Source organism: Desmodus rotundus, chromosome 3 (assembly GCF_022682495.2).
Source record: "Desmodus rotundus isolate HL8 chromosome 3, HLdesRot8A.1, whole genome shotgun sequence".
Classification (NCBI taxonomy): Eukaryota; Metazoa; Chordata; class Mammalia; order Chiroptera; family Phyllostomidae; genus Desmodus; species Desmodus rotundus.
The window spans coordinates 111289455-111309313 of NC_071389.1; the positions used below are offsets into that span (position 1 = coordinate 111289455).

Sequence of the window (19859 nt, forward strand, 5' to 3'; positions counted from 1 at the left end):
GTTTTAGAACATTTTTATAAGAAGCAGTGAAATGTATGAATAAAACTTGTCATAATCATCATGATACCCTTTATTTATGTAGGATTTGACAGATTCTTTTTTTTTTTTTTTTGGCCAAGAAACTGAAGCTCAAGGAGGTTAATAAACTTGCTCAAGATGACCTTGAGGAAATGCTTATGCTGGGACTCCAGAGTAGCACAGTGCCACAGGGCGAACATGTTAAATTTGTGTTTCATATTTTACAACTTGTCCACAACCCCAGCGTCCCTCAGTCCTGAGGCCTGTGGACATAGATTACTTTTCTGGGCTGGGTGGTCCTGGCCAGCCCCTCATCTTCATCCATACCCATCGTGAATGTATCTCTTCAACCTGGGTGATTTGATTTCCAATCTACCCATTTGCTGTGGGCCAGGAGTGAAGGAGGCAGTACCATGCTAAATGTGACATCGGAGTTAGTGTATTCTCCCCCTGAAACTGCCTCTGTTTAAAGCCCCGAGAGAGGATGGGCTACAACACTGGCGCACCTATACTAGGCGACATCATCAGGTAATTGTGCCCCAACCCACCTGGAGAGAGCATTTTGAAAAAAGGTGCCTCAAAGACCATGGGCCCAGCGATGCAGCCTTCTCTCCTTTCAGCGCAGTTTGGGTCTTTTTTTAACTCATCATTCCATGTGTTTAGTGACTGCTGTGTCTCTTCTCTTTGGGCTGCATATTTGTATCTGTTGCCCATTTTTCACTGGGTTATTTTCTGTCCATAAATTAGCAATATAAGTTCATAAATTACATAAAATGTTTATAATTTAGTTTATAAATTAGTCATATAAACTATTTGTCACATGCTATAAATATTTTTGCAGTTTGTTTACGGTGACTGGGTCATTTTCTTTTCCTTTTGGATCATTTTTCCTGATGAACCAATTATTTTGAAAGATTATTGCTACATAATATTCTGCATTTATTAATCATTAACTTTCCCCTTATTTTTTTTGGCCCATCAAGAATGGAGATATATATGAAATGACAGTAGTGTACAAATATTAAATAGTGATTAATATAGGATTAACGTGTTAAAGAAATAATTGATCTTTTAATAAGTGTGTATAGCCTTTTGGTGGTAAATGCCTGGTTTTCATTGACTTTGCAAGAATCCCCATTACCATCTCCAGGGATCTTCATGGAATCACTGATTCAATCTTATTTTACTCACAAAGGAAATAAGGTCCTAAAAGGTGAAAGAGCTAACATACGCAGTCACACGGCCGCACAGTGCTCCCACCTCCCTTACAGCCCATCAAGGGGACCTCTCTGTTCTCACCTCCTTACCTGTCTCCTGTCTTTTGACATATCACTTTGGCAGGGAGAGCTCAGGTTGATATGTCATTTATTGAACATCTGCTAGCTGTCAGGTAATGAGAGGTGTTAACTCACTCACTCGAGGTGGCATAGCCCAGCTCTATGGGTGAGCAAGGAAGAACATAAGAACGTGAAAGACAATGGTCTCTTCTTTGACTGTCTCCCTGCCCCAGGCTTTGGCTGGCTGCTCAGAGTCTCTAAGGGCAGAAGTGACCCTCAAAAGTAAAAGAGTTTTGGTGGTGTATCAGAGAGAGGCTGGTCAGAGTGGATGGCCAGGACGGTGGGGGCTGGCCTTCATGGGGTTAACTGCACTCAGAAACTTATTCATGTCAACCCATACTATAAGACACCAATTAGCAAACCCCAGTGATTAAACCTTAATGACAAATTATTCATTTACCAGTCAATATACGGGTCCTTTGACCAAAACACTGCCAGTTATTCAAGATGCTACCTCTGGCTCTGACTGGTGTGGCTCAGTAGTTTGGGCATCATTCCGAAAACCAAAAGGCGGCTGGTTTGATTTCTGGTTAGGCACATGTCTGGGTTGGGGGCCAGGTCCCCTGGTTGGGGGGTATGCGAGAGGCAACCGATTTTTGGTGAACACAAATCAGGTCAAAGCAAGTCAGAATTTTCATGGGTCATGTCATGCAGGCTTCGGTGAGACAGAGTCTCTCTCTCTCTCTTTTATCCTCACTTGAGGACATGCTCATTGATTTTAAAGAAAAGGGAAGGGAGAAAAACATTGATATGAGAGAGAAACATCAATTGGTTGCCTCTTGCACACACCCTGACTGGGACCAAACCTGCAACCCAAGCATGTGACCTGACCAGGAATCAAACCTATGACCTTTCAGTTTATGAGACAATGCTTGAACCAATTGAGCCATACTGGCCAGAGCTGAGGCAGCATCTCTAATGTAATAGATTCCTTCTCAGGCTTTCCTTTTGTTTTGGTTATAGTTTTATTGAGATGTAACTATATACCATATAATTCGCCCATTTAAAAATACTAATCTACTTTCTGTCTCTTTAGATTGGCCATTTCATATAAATGGAATCATATAATATGTGTCCATTTGCACCTGGCTTCTTTCAATGAGCATCGCGCGTGTGTGTGTGTGTGTGTGTGTGTGTTTGACTTTCATTTATTGAGTTGAGAGAGAGAGAAACATCCATTTGTTGTTCCACTTATGTATGCATTCATTGGTTGATTCCTCTATGTGTCCTGAACAGGGATCGAACCCTCAACCTTGAGGTACTGGGACAACACTCTAACCAACTGAGCTACCCCGCCAGGGCTCACTGAGCATCATGTTTTCAAGGCTCATCCATGTTGTAGCATATATCAGTACTTCCATTTCTTTTCATTGCTGAATGATATTTTATGATGTAGATGTACATTTTATTTACTCATTCCTTGATAGATGGATATTTGGGTTGTTTCTGCTTTTTGGTTACCAGGAATAACGCCGCAGTGAACGCTTGTGTGCGAGATTTTGTGTGCATCAGATGTTCCTTTTCTTAGAGCCCAGAAACACCGTCATCATACACGGTGGTTACCTTGGTGCAATAGAGTGGCATCTCCGTTCATTTACAAATCACCTATTCACATGGGGAATTTTACCCACTAGGATTTCACCAAATGGGCCTTTGGCCCATTCCTCAAAATCCAAAGCTACTGCTTATCTTCATGGAATCTGGAACTCCTGATTCCAAGGCGGAGCTCCCTCAAAGGACAGGTGTGAACAGGGAATCAAGAGTAGCTTGAATATGTAGAAACTCAGGAGTCTGGTGTATAGGAACTGGTGACTTCATTGTCCTGCTGTGTTGGGGTCATGTGGTCCAGCCTCTGTGCTTCTCCCAGGTAAGGCCTCATTGACTCATGAGCTGAATCAGCAGCCAGCTGTGCTGCCTGTGCGAGTGTGAAGCCATCCCATGATGGGCTTTCAGGCTCTCTTGGAGGTAGAGCTGACCGCCCCTGCCTTCCTGCCCCCTGCATCCCACACCTCCTCCACATCTCTTTCCTCCACATCTTTAACTAGTACAAAGCAGTCACTCACCGCTTATAGAAAAAAATGAAAGAACATAAAGTTCTGGGCTTAACTTCTCCAAGCTATTGTTCATTCAAATAATTAAGATACACAGGAACACAGAGGAGGGCAAAGGCCTCAGAGAGAAGGAGATGAGAAGGGCCTCGAAGGGTGAGCTGTAGTTTGCCAGGTGGGGAGGCAAAGGAAGGGCCTTCCAACCAGGAAATATATAGTATTTGTAAGGCACAGGAGAGGTAAAGGAGTTTGCTGTGGGTGGAGTGTGGGTGTGGGACAGGGAGTGATGTAAGGTGTGGCTGGGAAGGTAGGTCAGCCATGCCAGGGTGAGATTTTGTTCTGAAGCCTTCTGGGAACCTCTGGAGCAGCAATTCTGAAGGCAGTGTGAAGAATTAGTGGGGAAGAAGAAGCTTCGATCCAGCTGGAGGCTCTGCTGAGACCTGGCAAACCTGGTGAGGCCTGGCGAGGCAGTGTCGTGGGGGTGGAAGAAGTGGACCTTCCTCTCTAGGGACCCATCGAGGCTGGCCTCACCCACCTATACCCACACTCCAAGACACCCTCTCCACTTCTATGAGAATAATTGCTGTGTATCCTTGGGGAGTCACTTCACCTCTCTGGGCATCAATATTCTCACCTCAAAATGAGTGCATTCCAACAGATATTTTCTCCATTACTTGTAACTGGAAGTTCCAGATCCATCATTGGCCATGGACATGCTCTGGCAATGGGAGTTCCCTGGGTCTTAGTCCCTGCTGGACAATGGAAAGCGGGAAAATGGTGGCACTAATGAACTGGAGTCCCACATCCCTGCCAGATACAAAATCTCCAAAACTTGGAGGGACACAAATCCTGGTGGGGTCGCCATTCTGGGCCTGGGGAGGAAGATGGTGCCCAGTGGTCCCTGAGAGACTCCCTACCTACAGCCTGAGGGTGACTGAAGCACGGATTGAGGGCTAGCCTAATGCTGAGTGAGGGCCTAGACCTCCAAGGGGATGGAAGGTCCTCCTTCTGCACTTGTGTCTCCTGGCCTGTGGTTTCCTGCAGCATCTCAGGCGAGGCCAGGAGCCGAGGTGGGAGGTAGCCAGCCACCCTCTTTCTTCCTTCCCTCCTTTCCCTGCCCAAACCCACTGTGGCCTCCGACCTCCTGGCGGAACACAGAAGACTTTTCTGGTGGCATGCCCTCCCTCTGCAATTTGCTGTGGATCTGAGCACACTGCCCTGAAAGTCTCAGGAAAGGGCAGAGAGGCCATTGGCAGGAGACACCGAGTCTTGTAAATGGGTCTTAAGGAATTTCTCCAGAAGTAGCACAATGTACTCATTCTTTACTTTCAAGAAGGCTTACCCCTCCCCCCACCTATCCAGCCCACATTCTCTCTCCCACCCACCCCAGCCCCCCACTCATATTCCCTGGAGTGATGGCTGCTTCCCAAGATCCCACATTCCTAGCATTGATCAGGCCAGTGCACCCAGGAAGTACCAAGTTGCTGAAGGGATGGGGAATGACAGACTCTCTTGGGTCTTTCCTGGATCCAGCTGTAGCCAGTGTTTCCCCCAGCGGGGGCCTGTGCCCACCCACCAGCCACAGCTCAGAGCTTTCCTGTCCAGTTGAGGAGTTCTCCACCCACATGTTCTCTCCTCTCGCCATCCCTCCCTCCACGTCTCTTGCTGGAGACTTTATGTCACTTCCTCCCATCTGGGCCTCCAGTCTGGGGGCCCTTCCTCCTCTGTTTTCCTAAGGGCAGCTTAGATTTTGATAACGGATGGGCCACAAAGGGGAGGGAGGGCAGGATCTGTTTGCATAGAGTAATTGAGGTCCCACCTCCCACAACCTGGAGATTAAGCTCTGGGGGAGGGGAGGAGAAAAGGGCTGAGGTAGGATAATCTGTTAATTGTTGTCAGGATAAATTGGGACTGTATCCCCCTGCTTCCCCTCCCTCTCAAGCTCCAGGCCTCCACCCACTCAGAGTACTTGCTGCTGCCTTAGCCCTTTCTTCTGAAGGGGGCCCTCTGTTCCAGGCCTCCCGCCCTCTCCTGAGGAGGAGAGAGAGAATACATCCTTCGTTCCTGCCTTCCTATACTGCCCAGAAGCCCCTGGCACCTGGCTCATTATGCTAGAGAGGCCTGGGCTCAGTGGGGCTTTGAACTCTTGAAAGCAGTGGGAGGCTGGGAGGTGAGGTCTGCAGATGGGCCCCCAGAGACCTCCTGCAGCCCTTTTCCAGCTGCTTCCCCACAAGGAGAGCCCCAAGTGTGAAGACCACTGGGTAGATAAGGTTTCACCAGCAGACAGCTGTGGAGTTTTCCTCTTACTAGGCATTAGGGGAGGGGAGGGGAGGAGAGCAAGTCTTCAGCTGAAACCCCTGCTTGGCACTTCCAGTTCCCTCAGTCATCTCTGCCATTCTGTCAAGGCTGTTACTCCCCTTTGCCTGGGGAATGCAAACCAGCCCACCTCCTGCGTGGAAAGAGCCTGTGTGTGTGTGTGTGTGTGTGTGTGCATGTGTATGTATGTATGCATGCGTGGCCGGAAAAACAGACCCAGGCCTCAGGGCCAGGCCATAGGGATGAAGTTCCTGAAAGAAGCCTCGGGTGCCAAGGATGGGAAGGGGACTGAAGTGGGCCGTGACTTTCAACAGTGAGAGGAGCTCTCAAGCTGGGGCTGCGGTGGCCTGTGCCTCTGTCTCTCCACCCTGCCTCTCAAGCCACGGGGCCACAGGCTGCTTTGGGGTGCTCACTCTCACCCGTCTCTCTGCCCATACAGTTCCGGGGCCGTGCCAACCTGCATGTGTTTGAAGACTGGTGTGGCAGTTCCATCCGGCAGCTCAGGAGGAACCTCCATTTCCCACTGTACCCCCATGTGAGTGCTGTGGGCCCTTCTCCTTCTTCCTCCACACTGTCTCCTCCCTGTCTGCCCAATTCTGTCTCTTATCCACCCCTCTGCCCACCTTCTGTCTTCCTTATCTTTCCTTTTTTTCTGGTTTGCTTTCTTTCCTTTATTTTGTGGGCCCTTCTTTCCTCTCTGAGCAGTATCTGCCTTGTTCCATTTCCAGAGATTCCTTCTGCTGTCCTCACCAGCATTTCAGCTTTAGAATCTCATTGTGGCCATCACGTAGTTCACCCGGGGCCCCCACATACGCTTGTGCTGGTTGTGCACTGCACAAGGTCACCCGGACGAAGCACCCAAGTGGGAGCGGAAGCCTTGCCTATACTCCGTATCAAGCCATGCCCCAGTCCCTGCTGTCTCACTCGCTCCTGGTCTTCCCACCAGCCCTGCGTGAGGAAGTCTCTTCACTTTCCTCTTCCCTCTGCTGGGTAACAGTTTCCCTCCCCTTTCCTGGCATAGATCCGCACAACTCTGAGGAAGCTGGCGGTGTCCCCCAAATGGACCAACTATGGCCTCCGCATCTTTGGCTACCTGCACCCCTTCATCGACGGTGAGGCCAGCCCCAGTGTCCCGCCCTTCTTCTTACCTGCTCCAGAGTTCTTTAGGGTATCCAGAGAACATAAGCTTGTAGCTGCAAAATAAGTCTGCACTGGGACCCTGTTAGTATGTCATTGAGGAGAGGGGAGATTGAGTCCAGTGAGGTCTCATCTAGCCCCTATCCCCACCCCCACCCCCAGGCTGAATTTATTCCTTGACTTGCAGTCTGAAACTACCATCGCCTCTCTCTCTAGTCTTCCCTTCTTCACAGCATCTCCCCGGGTGGAGAAACCCCATTCTGCAAGAGGGAAGTCATGCACCAAGCCCCCAAGAGAATTTAATTGCTACAGCATAACACAGTATGGCCCTCAGTCTTGACTCTGATGTTCTTGCTCTTACCTGGACTCTCCCCCACTGCCCAGGGACAATCCAGTTTGCTATAGCTGCAGATGACAATGCGGAATTCTGGCTGAGCGAGGACGACCAGGTCTCAGGCCTTCAGCTGCTGGCCAGTGTGGGCAAGGTAGGGTCAGCTCAGGGGCTCTCCCCTCAGTCTCAGGTGCCAGACATTGAAGGGACCCCAGCCTCCATCGTAGACTCTCGTTACCACTAGTATCTCTGCTGTGACTGCCAGGGAAGAAGGTGGGAACAAGAAGCATCCTCCCTCTCACCCCACCCCATTTTACAATGATAAACAGAGGAGGAGGAAGGAGCCAGGCTGAGGCTGGGAAAAGACCCTGGGAACATTCATCTTTGGGCCGGGCCTGGGCACTGAGCTAAGGACTCACACTGAGGGGACAGAGTGCTAGGCCTTTTGGGAAGGGTGGAGGTGCTTCTTGCCTGGGTCACTCCCTTCGCTCCCTTTTGTCTTATGTCTCATCATCATTCATCATCTCCATTCTCTCTTCTTACTCAACTTTTCTCTTCCTCATTCCTTCCTTTTTCTTCACTCACCACCTCCCATCCTTTGTATTTTCTCTTTTCCGCCTCCCTTTGCGCTATCTCTCTCTCTCCTCACACTTCCAGACTGGAAAAGAGTGGACCGCCCCTGGAGAGTTCGGGAAATTTCGGAGTCAAATTTCCAAGCCAGTGAGGTGAGTAGGGAGCGGCATGACATTCTCAAGAGTGGTGAATAATCCCCAGCCTCCTGCAGGTGCTGAGGCCAAGTCTAAGTCATAGAGCCCAGCCTGTCCCCGCCACTCTCCAGCCGTCCTTATTCCTGAGACTCAGTCTGCTGGGCCCCTGTGCATATTAGTAAATGAAATCTTTGACTTAGAAACCATCTGGCTCATCCTTCTCATTTTGCAGAGGAAGAAACTGAGGTCCAGAGGGGGCTGGGACTTAATGAAGGTCACACAGCTATTTGGTGACACTCTGGACTGGAAAACAGAAATAGGTCTCCTTTCTCCCAGTCCTTGCCTTCCACATTCTCTCCATACCCCAAAGTGTCCACAGCTGTATAGCCTGAACACCTGCTGCCCTGCCTGTGCTGTGTAAAAGGACCTAGTCCAGGGATCCCTGGGTAGCCTGGAGGTAAACAAAGGCCTTTCCCAGCTAATAGTGGCTGGAATCACTTTAACAGCTGGCAGGTAGACTTAGCCCAACTTCAGAGCGCCACCTGGTGGCTAGCGCACACACAAGCAAGAACATGCATCGGCTTGATGGTAATAATATCTATGTGGATGATAAGAACAGTCCAGCTTGCAAAGAGCACTTGCCATGTGCCAGCCTCTGTGGTGTAATTCAGCATAACAGCCAATGCCATGGGCTCTGAAGCAAATCCAAACTCCTGGGTCCAAATCCCAACTCCACCACATATTACCTCAGTGACTTTGGACAAATGACCCCAGATTTCTGTGCCTCAGTGTTCTTACCTACAAGCAAGGATTAAGTGACTTAGTGTATGTAAAACACCTAGAACAGGGCCTAGCACAAAGTAACAACTCTCTAAGGGTTAATTACTATAGTGTATTTGTTTCTCCCCATTGTCCTGTGAATGTTAGTAAGTGGTCAAGTGGGGACTCTCGACCACAGGTTAAATGGTAGGACCCTGGGACTCTTAAGAGCAAGGAGATGAGGGTTTGGGTGATGAGGTCCTGTGGGACCAGGTGGGCACAGTGGAAGAGTGGGAGAGGGGGATGACCACAGGGGCCAGGGACAGCCTTGTTTCCCTGTTCTCTCCTCCCGGCAGCCTGTCAGCCTCCCGCAGGTACTACTTTGAGGTGCTGCACAAACAGAATGACGAGGGCACCGATCATGTGGAAGTTGCGGTGAGTTCTGTGGTCAGCTCTTAGCCACTCCTCCTCCCTTGTCTCTTGGACGCTTTTCAAAATCTACCTACCTCCAACCTTCCACGTCCACCTTCTTGCCTCTTCCAGTGGCGACGGAATGAGCCTGGAGCCAAGTTCACCATCATTAACTCCCCCTCCTTGTCCCTCTTCACAAGTGAGTACAGGCTCTGACATGGAGGCAGGGTGGTGCCCACACGGGAGGCTCAGCCCACCTCAGGAATTGGGTGAGGGGAAAGGTAAGGGGTGGAGGTTAAAGTTCAAGGTGCTTGGAACATGGGTGTGAAGGGACCCTAAGGTCAGAGGTCTTTAACTCTTGGGGGTCAGAGACCCCTTTGAGAACCTGAGGGAAGCTCTATAAATCCTCCACTCCAAAAATTCCCTTGTGCACCCCCACACAATATTTTGTGTGTGATTCCAAGGACATCCAGGGACCGCGAAGCTTACTCCACATGAAAGACCTGAATGAGGCCGGTCGCCTGTTTCACAGATGAGGCAGCCCTGGTTCTCTCTAAGCCACGGCAGAGGAGAGGCAACTTTCCCAACCACTTTAACTTTGCAGTAAATGAGCTCTTTCATTGTACTGTTCATTGCTCATGATTTTCTTAGCAAGACTCTTATCTGGAGGTCCCACTGAGAAGTTGCCACCTGGCAGGCAGGTGGGGCCATGAGGAAGAGCAGACAGGGCTAGAACCTTTAGGGGAGAAGGGAAAGGCAGGTGCTAGGAGGGGACCGGGAAGGCCAGGGAAGAGCATGTGTGAGAAGGGCAGGATGGAGAGAGAAGGGAAGGCTGGGTTCACAGGAGAGGGTGGATGTGTGGAACGGGCAAGGCGATGGGAGGAGGTTGCCGGTGACCAAAGCAAGAGGCCTCAAAGTCAAAGCAGAAGGGGCAGGTTGGAAGTTGCTGAGTTGCTGCAAGAGAAAGAGGGGAGAATTGGAATCCACAGATTCAGTGTGAACTGAGAAGAGAGACCCACAGCAAAGCTCAGGTAAGAAACTAGTAAAATGGATCAGAGGTGACTAGCCTTGGGTGTACCAGGAGAGCTCTCTGGGGCTGAAGACAAATGAACTCGTGAGGCAGAGAGCAGAGAGGCAGGCAGCCCTCAAGTGAGGAGCAGGGTTTTGGGGGCCACCAGGGGGCGCCCTGCTCATGGTAGGTAACCTGTCTGTCCAAGAGGCAGCATAGCCTGTGGGCTGAGACTGTGCCTAGGTTCAGACTTTGCCACTTGTCAGTTGTGTGATCTTAGGCAAATGACTTAAGAGTCTCTTTGCCACAGTTCCTTATCTGTAAAATGGGAATAATAAAAATAATAGGGTATAAGTCATGTGGTGTTATGAAGATTAAATGAGTTATTTGTAAGATGCTTAGAACATGCCAGGTTTATTCCTTGGTAAGTGCTATATATGTGTGTTTTTTAAAAGATTTTATTTATTTATTTATTTTTAGAGATGGGGGGGTGGAGAGGGAGGGAGAGAAACATCAATGTGTGGTTGCCTCTTGCACGCCCCCTACTCGGGACCTGGCCTGCAACCCAGGCATGTGCCCTGACTGGGAATTGAACTGGTGACCCTTTGGTTTGCAGGTCTGCACTCAATCCACTGAGCTACACCAGCCAGTGCTATATGTATTTGTTCAATAAATTAAAAATACTTATAATGACAAATTTCCAGCAGATCACAGTAAAACATCTTGAGGAAGCTGTGTCTTTTTACAAGTCACACAAAAATTGTGGTGTGTACTAGTCATGGGGCCAGTGGAGGGTCAAAGGGAGATTATGAGCTGAAACCGCAAGTTCTGGGGGGTTAGGGCTACAGGGAGGAGGGTCAAGCACATCCTGTACTGTCCCTGGGGTACACAGGAGCCTCACCGAGCCTCTTCCCAGCCCCTCAAAGAGGCAGGGCCCGGGCTCTGGGCTGGGGCTGCTCTGGAGCTCACAGAGGCCCTCTGTTCTTTCCTCCCTGGCCCAGATGAGACGTTCCTAAGCATGGACGAGGTGGGCCACATACCACAGACTGCAGCCAGCCACACAAGCTCCCCAGACTCTCTTCTCACAGAGGAGCAGCCCCTCGCCGACATGCTTCGGCCTGACCCTCGGGACACCCTCTATCGAGGTGAGGCCTTGGCTGCAAACTTGTCACCCAGTCTGGGAACAATACACTGCCAGGGCCATGGTTTGGGTGGAGGAGACACAGGAGACCTGCAGTGCCACCACAGTGCCCCCAAACCCAGAAGATTGTGGTGTAAAGTATAGCGTGCATAATGAGAAGTACACAAATACACATGTACAGTTTTACGTTATACAGATCATGACAGAACACACATCTGTGTAACTACCACCCAGGACTAGAGGGCACGAGAGCACAGAGTTCCTTGGACGGCCCTTGCAACCACAACTACCATAGCTTCTTGTCACTCAGGGAGAGAAATATGTTCCCACTGAGGTGTTAGTCGTTTGACAAAGTCATGTCCTGCATCTACCTGTGCCCCCCTTCTAGAAGGAAATTCAGTTATTGCACTGCTCTAGGATGAGGCGTAGCGGCCTCTTGGAAGTCGCTGACCTGCATTGAGGCTAGCCCGGTACAGCGATCCCAACACTATATTGTGCCTTGAACTAGAGAGACTGTGTGAGTCCTCTGTTACCGAGGTGCTGCATGAATGCCCCGGCCCCAGATGAGTGGTGCCAGCCTTGGTCTGGCAGCCTCAGCCAATGGCCAGGGACTCTGACCACAGCCGCCTTGAGTGGATACAAAAAGGAGCCTGCTAAGGGCAGAGGGCTTCAGCCTCACCTCTCGGCCAGGAGCCTGGGTGGCTCGAAGCCAGACCCAGTTTCAGGCTCCCATCCCCACCCTCATCCCTCTTCCCTTACCGTCCTCAGTGCCTCTGATCCCCAAGTCTCATCTCCGCCATGTCCTGCCTGATTGTCCCTACAAACCCAGCTACCTGGTGGATGGGCTCCCCCTGCAGCGCTACCAGGGCCTCCGGTTTGTAAGTCTGGGGCCTGGACAGTGGGGGGCAGGAGAGAAGCCTTGCTGCATATGGCTGATGTGGGGGGTTGCTGAAGCTGACTGCCCCCTCCTCACCACGTCGCATACCACCAGATAGGATGGCCTCACAGGTCCCTGGTCTGGGAGAACTAGCATTCCAAGTTGCTTCTGGCCCAGATGGACTGCCCTACAAAGCCTGAGAATGGAGTTCTGCCTTAGGAAGCCCCCATACACCAGTTGTGCCACAGCGATGATGTGAGCTGGGCTGGCGTGAGGCCTGTTACACTCCCTGCTCTATGGGCCACACAACCATGACCTTCCTGGGTCAGTCCCTACCAGCCAGTCAGCCAGCAGTATTCATTACACTCATAGACAAGGCACTGGGGACATGAACTGTGGAGGGGAATGAAAGAGAATCTCCAGCCCATGTGGAAACTGGAGAGACAGAATGAACACTGTACCCAGATCAAGAGATGATTACAAGAGAATGCCGGAGGCAGGAGGAGAATAGCCAGGACTCAGAGGATGGCTGGGGTGTCACTGAGAAGGTTTTGGGTGGAGATCGCCTTGAGCTATAGTTAAGGAAGGCAAAAAGGAGTGTAGTAAATAATACAAGGGGTTGTTCCAGGGTGGTGGGAGGTTGCAGGTAAGGGTGCAGAGGTTGCGGGAGAGGATAAGATGGCTGGGGGAGGAGGGAAGGGTCTCAGCTGCCACTGGGGGGAACGAGCTGGGTAGGGAGAAGAGGGACACTTGCATTGCGGAGCGAGCTAGATCAGGGTTCCGATAGGTCCAGAGAGGCCAGCGAGGAGGCAAAAAGAGTGGGGCGGAATCCTGGTCGGAGTAAGCAGATGTCTCATTCAGAGTGCAGAGCAGCCCTTCTCTCCCCACTAGGGCAGGTCCCGAGGAGCTGGAGGTAGGCTCAACTCTGGTGGTGGACTTCTTACCAGGATCCCACCCTCTTCCTCCTGCTACTTCTTTCTCTGCCTCCAGGTTCATCTGTCCTTCGTTTACCCCAACGACTACACCCGCCTGAGCCACATGGAAACCCATAACAAATGCTTCTACCAGGAAAGCACGTTCTACCAGGACAGGTGAGCAACACTGAATGAGGCAAGAAGACAGTACTCTGCCGGAGCCCAGGTTGCTGCCTGGACTAGAGGGGCTGCAGGTGTCCTTCCAGCCCAAGGAGCCTTGGCTCTTCCTGGGCACTCCCAGGCTCACAGGCCCGCACACTCTCACCCAGCCTCCATCCTCCGCTGTGGGCTGGGGCATGACTTCCGACTGCTATTGGGACTTCCCCCAGAGCTTCCTGCTTTGCCTGCAGGGCACTGGTGCCATTGTGCCTGTCCCTTCCTCCTGCAGGTTCAGCTTTCAGGAATACATCAAGATTGACCAACCTGAGGAACGGGGGCTGGAGCAGCCAGGTACAGAGTGAGAGCTGAGGCTTCCAGGCCAGGCTGGGAGGGGTCACCATGGTCCATTTCTAGGAGAAGTGCAGACCATGCCAGCCCTCCCCGTGAGGAGCTTAAAATCCAAACCACATGGCCCTTCCTCCCTCACCCAAGGGTGCCGAGCGGTGCCCCTGGCTTTTCCATACCAAGGCCCATATAGAATATGACTGTTGGTGACAGCATGCGGGGTCAGCTGGGGGAGATTCCAGGCCCTGGAAGAGATTACTTGGGCTGCTCGGTTGAGGGTGTGCTGTCCCTGGCATGTCATTTGAGAAGTTCTGCTTCTGCTGCAGAGAAACTCTGTCTTCCTGTGGCCTTTCTTCTTGAGGCCTTAGGGCCTGGCTGGGCCCATTTGTTGGGATCCTACATGTGCCAGGCACCTGCTAGGCTTAATATCATGCCACCTCCACAAAACCCTGTGGAAGATGGATTATTAGTCCCTTTATGCAAGTGAAGAAACTGGGGTTACTGAGGTTGAGTCACTTGCCCCAGGTCACGCAGTGAGTGGCAGAGCCCAGATGCCACCCCATCAGAAACCCCTAGAGTGTCAGGCATAATCATCAGCTGTCTTGTGTATCTCCTTGGGGAAAGGCTGAAAACTCTGAATGGCTGTTATTAACAGGTTTTGAGGAAGGCCTTCTAGAAGAGTCCCAGTATGGAGAGGCAGCAGAGGAGACTCCTGCCTCCAATGACCAGAATGCCAGGAGGCCACAGGGAAACCAAGTGCCTACCTCTACCCCGGGGCAGGATGTCACTGACTACCGCCTCCGAAGCCTGCGGAAACTGCTGGCGCGGCCCCAGGAGGGGCTGCCGGCCCCCTTTACCAAACAGAACTCTACAGCTCCCCTCCCATTGAGGACCAGCAATGTCCCAGGGCAGCAACCAGAGAAGAGGGAGAGAAAACCCAGCCCTAAGCCCAGCCAGGATCCACCTCCCTCTGCCAAGTGGCCCCCTGGGCACCTGGTGGGGAACTGGCCTCAAGTCAAAAGGCCCGGGCCCACAGGTGACAGCCCCAGGAAGACTCTAGGGCAGTCCCAGTGGCTTAATCAAGTCGAATCCTACATTGCAAAGCAGAGGAGGGGTGACAGGATGGAGCCTCTGGCCCCGAGGAGGGGCTGGCCTGGAGAGGAGGAGGTGGTGGCAGCTGCAGGCCAGGAAGGACAAGTGGGGGGAGAGGAAGAGGGTGAGGAAGAGGAAGAGGAAGAGGACGTGAGTGAGGTGTTTGAATACGTGCCCATGTTTGACCCAGTGGTGAACTGGGACCAGACCTTCAGTGCACGGAACCTTGACTTCCAAGCCCTGCGGAGCGACTGGATTGATCTGAACTGTAACACGTCTGGCAACCTGCTGCTGCCAGAGCAGGAGGCTCTCGAGATCGCACGGGTCTTCTTAAAGAAGCTCAACCAGAGGAGCCGGGGGTAAGGTAAAGGGCTCTGCTGGGGCCAGGGCTGATGCATGTGGCAGCCTGCTGGCCCGGGGAGCAGGGGCCGGGGGCCTGCTATAGGTGCCCCTACTGTAGACTCACGAGAAGGACAAGTGCCTGGAGCCCCTGCCCCTGGAGGTGACCTGGACCAGTCAAGCATTTGTCCCACCGTCAGGCAAGGCTCTGAAATGCCTGCGCTCCCACCCTAGAGCCCTGGGGAGGCCAACAAAGGCGGTCCCCTCTCTCAGGGAGGGAGCTAGTATAAAAAACGGATCAGGCAAAGCTGCAGGCTAAGAGAAACTAGTACGCCCAGATGTGAGCTAAAAGGATGAGGGCAGGAGAAGTGGCTGAGTTCTTTATCCTTCCATTCATTTAACCAATCAGCATTTTTTTTCAATTGAGCCAAAATTCACATACCCTTTAATTTAACATTTTAGAGTATACAATTCAGTGGTTTTTAAGGATATTCACAATATTGTGTAACTATCACCACTATCTGATTTCAGGACATTTTTTTAATCACTTTTAAAAGGCTCCCTGTAGCTAATAGTGGTTAGTTCCCATTCTTCCTTTCTCCCAGTCCCTGGCAACGACGCCTCTACTTTCTATCACTATAGATTTACCTGTTGTAGACATTTCATATAAATGGAATTATATAATATGTGGCCCTTTGTGTCCGTCTCCTTACACTTAGCAAAACATTTATAAGGCTCATCTGCGTTGTAGAATGTATTGCATATTTCAGTCCTTCATATTGCTGTATAATGTCCCGTTGTGTGGATATTGTGTATCCATTCATCAGTTAATTGATGCTTGGGTTATTTCCCCTTTTTGGCTGTTATGAATACAATGCTATTACGAACATTCAAGTACTAAGGTTTTGTGTGAGCATGTTTTCAGTTCTCTAGGGTATGCGCCTAGGAGCAGAATTCCTGGGTCATAGGGTAACTCTATGTTTGACATTTTGGGGACCTGCCAATCTCTTTTCCAAATCAGCTGCACCATTTTCCTATCAGCAGTGTACGAAGGTTCCAATTTTGCTATATCCTTGCTAACATTTGGTATTCTCCCTTTTTAAAAAAATAACCGTCCTAATGGATGTGAAATGGTATCACATTGTGGTTTTGATTTGCATTTCCCCAGTGATTAGTGAGGCTGAGCCAACCAATCAACATTTATCTAATTGTGTATTATGCACTGTTGATTGAACAGACCACTTTATTAATGAGGGTCAACTCCTGAAGGAAACTCACCTTACATATGATCTTAGCTATAAAAGACTAGAGATCATCCCAGCTCAGTAGGTGCATTTTTAAAGATGGAGGCAGGGAACACTAGAGATGGTAAGCATCTTAGCCAATGGCAAAGCTAGAACAGAAACCAGGGTCTCTTTTTTTTTTAAATATATTTATTGATTATGCTATTATAGTTGTTCCATTTTCCCCCCTTCACTCCACTTCATCCTGCCCACCCCCTCCCTCCCACATTCCCCCCCTGTAGTTCATGTCCATGGGTCATACTTATAAGTTCTTTGGCTTCTACATTTCCTACACTATTCTTACCCTCCCCCTGTCTATTTTCCACCTACCATTTATGCTATTTATTCTCTGTACCTTCCCCCCCTCTCTCCCCCTCCCACTACCCTGTTGATAACCCTCCATGTGATCTCCATTTCTGTGGTTCTGTTCCTGTTCTAGTTGTTTGCTTAGTTTGTTTTTGTTTTTGTTTTAGGTATGGTTGTTAATAACTGTGAGTTTGCTGTCATTTTTACTGTTCCTATTTTTTATCTTCTTTTTCTTAGATAGATCCCTTTAACATTTCATAGAATAAGGGCTTGGTGATGATAAACTCCTTTAACTTGACCTTATCTGAGAAGCACTTTATCTGCCCTTCCATTCTAAACTATAGCTTTGCTGGATAGAGCAATCTTGGATGTAGGTCCTTGCCTTTCATGATTTTGAATACTTCTTTCCAGCCCCTTCTTGCCTGTAAGGTCTCTTTTGAGAAATCAGCTGACAGACTTATGGGAACTCCTTTGTAGGTAACTGTGTCCTTTTCTTTTGCTGCTTCTAAGATTCTCTCCTTCTCTTTAATCTTGGCTAATGTAATGATGATGTGCCTTGGTGTGTTCCTACTTAAGTCCAGCTTCTTTGGGACTCTGAACTTCCTGGACTTCCTGGAAGTCTATTTCCTTTGCCAGATTAGGGAAGTTCTCCTTCATTATTTGTTCAAATAAGTTTTCCATTTCTTGCTCTTCCTCTTCTCCTTCTGGCACCCCTATAATTTCGATGTTGGAACATTTCAAGATGTCCTGCAGGTTCCTAAGCCTCTCCTCATTTTTTTGAATTCTTATTTCTTCATTCTTTTCTGGTTGGATGTTTCCTTCTTCCTTTTGTTCCACACCGTTGATTTGAGTCCCAGTTTCCTTCCCATCACTGTTGGTCCCCTGTACATTTTCCCTTATTTCACTTAGCATAGCCTTCATTTTTTCATCTAATTTGCGCCCATATTCAACCAATTCTGGAAGCATCGTGATTACCAGTGTTTTGAACTTTGCATCTGATAGGTTCGCTATCTTTGTTGCTTAGTTGTATTTTTTCTGGAACTTTGATCTGTTCTTTCATTTGGGCCATTTTTTTTTTGTCTTGTTGCGCCTGTTACATAAAGGGGCAGAGCCTTAGGTGTCCACCGGGGCGGGGTAACATTGGTTGCTGCTCTGTGACACTGTTCATGGGAGAGGGGTCTGATAGGGAGCAATGCCACTTGCTCCACTCTCTGCTGGATTTCAGTCACTCCACTACCCACAATCAAACTGGGCCCCTCTGGTGCTGATTCCCGAGTGGGTGGGCTTATGCACACTCTAGGCCCCTGTGGGTCTCTCCAACAAACTCTCCTGTAAGGCTGGGAGTTTCTCCTGCTGCTGCCTCAACCCCCATGGGTGTTTTCAATCACAGATTTGAGGCTTTATTTCCCCACACTGGAGCTCTGGGTTGCGCAGTCTGCTTTGCTCCCCTGCCATTCCTCCCAGTTTATCTATGCGTGAATGTGGGGCCTCAGAGTCTGCTAGCTGCAGCCTGGCCTGTCCCATTCCACAATCTGCCACCAAGCTGGGTCCACCAGCCGCCACCTTGCCGCGAGTCCTCTCTGCCCCGGCTGCCCATCTCTGCCCCTCCAACTGGTCTGGATGAATGTTTCTTCTTTATCTTCTTGGTTGTCAGACTTCCATACAGTTCGATTTTCTGTCAGTTCTGGTTGTTTTTTGTTTTTAAATTGTTGTTGTCCTTCTTTTGGTTGTGTGAGGAGGTGCAGTGTGTCTACCTACGCCTCCATCTTGGCCGGAAGCCAAACCAGGGTGTCTTGACAATTGGCCTTGCAGCCTTCTACCACACTGTGCCACCCACATTGGGGGAAGGAATTACTTAAGCCCCCCACCCTTTTTGCCATAGGAGATACCAGCTACGGCGCATTGTGAACGTGGAGAAGCGTCAGGACCAGCTACGTGGGGGTCGCTACCTCCTGGAGCTTGAGCTGCTGGAGCAAGGCCAGCGCCTGGTGCGGCTCTCTGAGTATGTGTCTGCGCGAGGCTGGCAGGGCATCGATCCGGCCGGCGGGGAAGAGGCCGAGGCCCGGAACCTGCAGGGCCTGGTTTGGGGCCCACACAACCGCCGGAGACGTGTCTTGAGTGTCCAGGCCCCAGAGCCCAAGCTGTGCTGGCCCCAGGGCTTCTCCTGGAATCACCAAGCCATGGTCCACTTCATCGTGCCTGGTGAGCCTCCAGCCAAGCAGGGATCCTATGAATAATCGTGGGCACCCAGGTCTCTGCTCATTGACTCAGATCTCACAGGAACTTGTGAAAATAGCCACTTTACAGTTGAGGAATAGAGGCTCACGAGAGAAAAGTCACTAGTCTAAGTTTACATGGTTAGTTACATGGAGCTGGGAACACACTGACCTGAGGCCATGACTCTTGCTGTGGTGCCAAATTTCAGGGTTGGGTGACAAGCTGCTGGGGTTGTGCTGGGTTTCCAACCAGTCTGGGGAAATATGGCAGAGGGATCTGAATAGAACGGGGTAGCTGCTTTTTATAATGAGAGATGGGACCATGTACCAGACAGGAGTGTGACAGTGGGTAGGACAGGAAATAAAGGGTGATGGTAAGATGGATGGATTACAGGGCTTCTGTGTTAGAGCATGGGGGTCACTACGAGAGAACCGATGGCTGGTCCCAGTCGAAGGCCTTCTCGGGGCGTAGAGGCCCCGTCAGGGGCGAGCTCACCTGTGCCTTCTGTCTTTGTGCTGCATCGTCACCCATTTCCCACAACTGCACTGCCCCTGAGCAGAGGTCTGGTGGGGCTCCAACTTGTGCAGGACCTGGGAGTGAACATGCCCTTCTTTGTGTTACCTCTGCTCCTTTCTCTCTGCTTGCCCTACTTGGGCAGTGAAGAACCAGGCACGCTGGGTGCAGCAGTTCATCAGAGACATGGAAAAGCTGTTCCAAGTCACCGGTGACCCACACTTCAACATCATCATCACTGACTATAGCAGTGAGGACATGGATGTCGAGATGGCTCTGAAAAGGTCCAAGCTGCGGAGGTGAGGAATTTTCCTGACTGGAGCGCAACCTGACCCTGTCCTTCCTGAAGTCTCAGGACTGCTGGGTCTGGAGCAGAGCCAGGAGTCTCGTCCTGCTTTGCTGACTCCCAGTCTCTGCCCACAATCCCAGGCCAGGAACACATCATCACCACTCCGTGCCTACTAACTTCCTTCAGGGGGCACGGCAGCCTGGTCCTAATGCCCAGCCCTTCTCTCCTCCCCTGTAGCTACCAGTACATGAAGCTAAGTGGAAACTTCGAGCGCTCGGCTGGACTTCAGGCTGGCATAGACCTAGTGAAGG

General features: G+C 50.5%; 1 protein-coding gene across 1 annotated transcript in view; it reads left to right on the top strand.

The window, feature by feature from the left end:
• Positions 1–19859, top strand: part of B4GALNT3 (beta-1,4-N-acetyl-galactosaminyltransferase 3) — a 104375-nt gene that overhangs the window by 79295 nt on the left and 5221 nt on the right. Inside the window, exons 4-17 of the mRNA XM_024567410.4 lie at positions 6159–6254; positions 6741–6831; positions 7241–7341; positions 7845–7912; positions 9010–9088; positions 9197–9263; positions 11075–11218; positions 11983–12092; positions 13082–13182; positions 13454–13515; positions 14165–14960; positions 18412–18731; positions 19405–19558; positions 19786–19858. Coding sequence (XP_024423178.2) covers positions 6159–6254; positions 6741–6831; positions 7241–7341; positions 7845–7912; positions 9010–9088; positions 9197–9263; positions 11075–11218; positions 11983–12092; positions 13082–13182; positions 13454–13515; positions 14165–14960; positions 18412–18731; positions 19405–19558; positions 19786–19858 — 2262 coding nt within the window. The remainder of the gene's footprint in view (positions 1–6158; positions 6255–6740; positions 6832–7240; positions 7342–7844; positions 7913–9009; positions 9089–9196; positions 9264–11074; positions 11219–11982; positions 12093–13081; positions 13183–13453; positions 13516–14164; positions 14961–18411; positions 18732–19404; positions 19559–19785; position 19859) is intronic.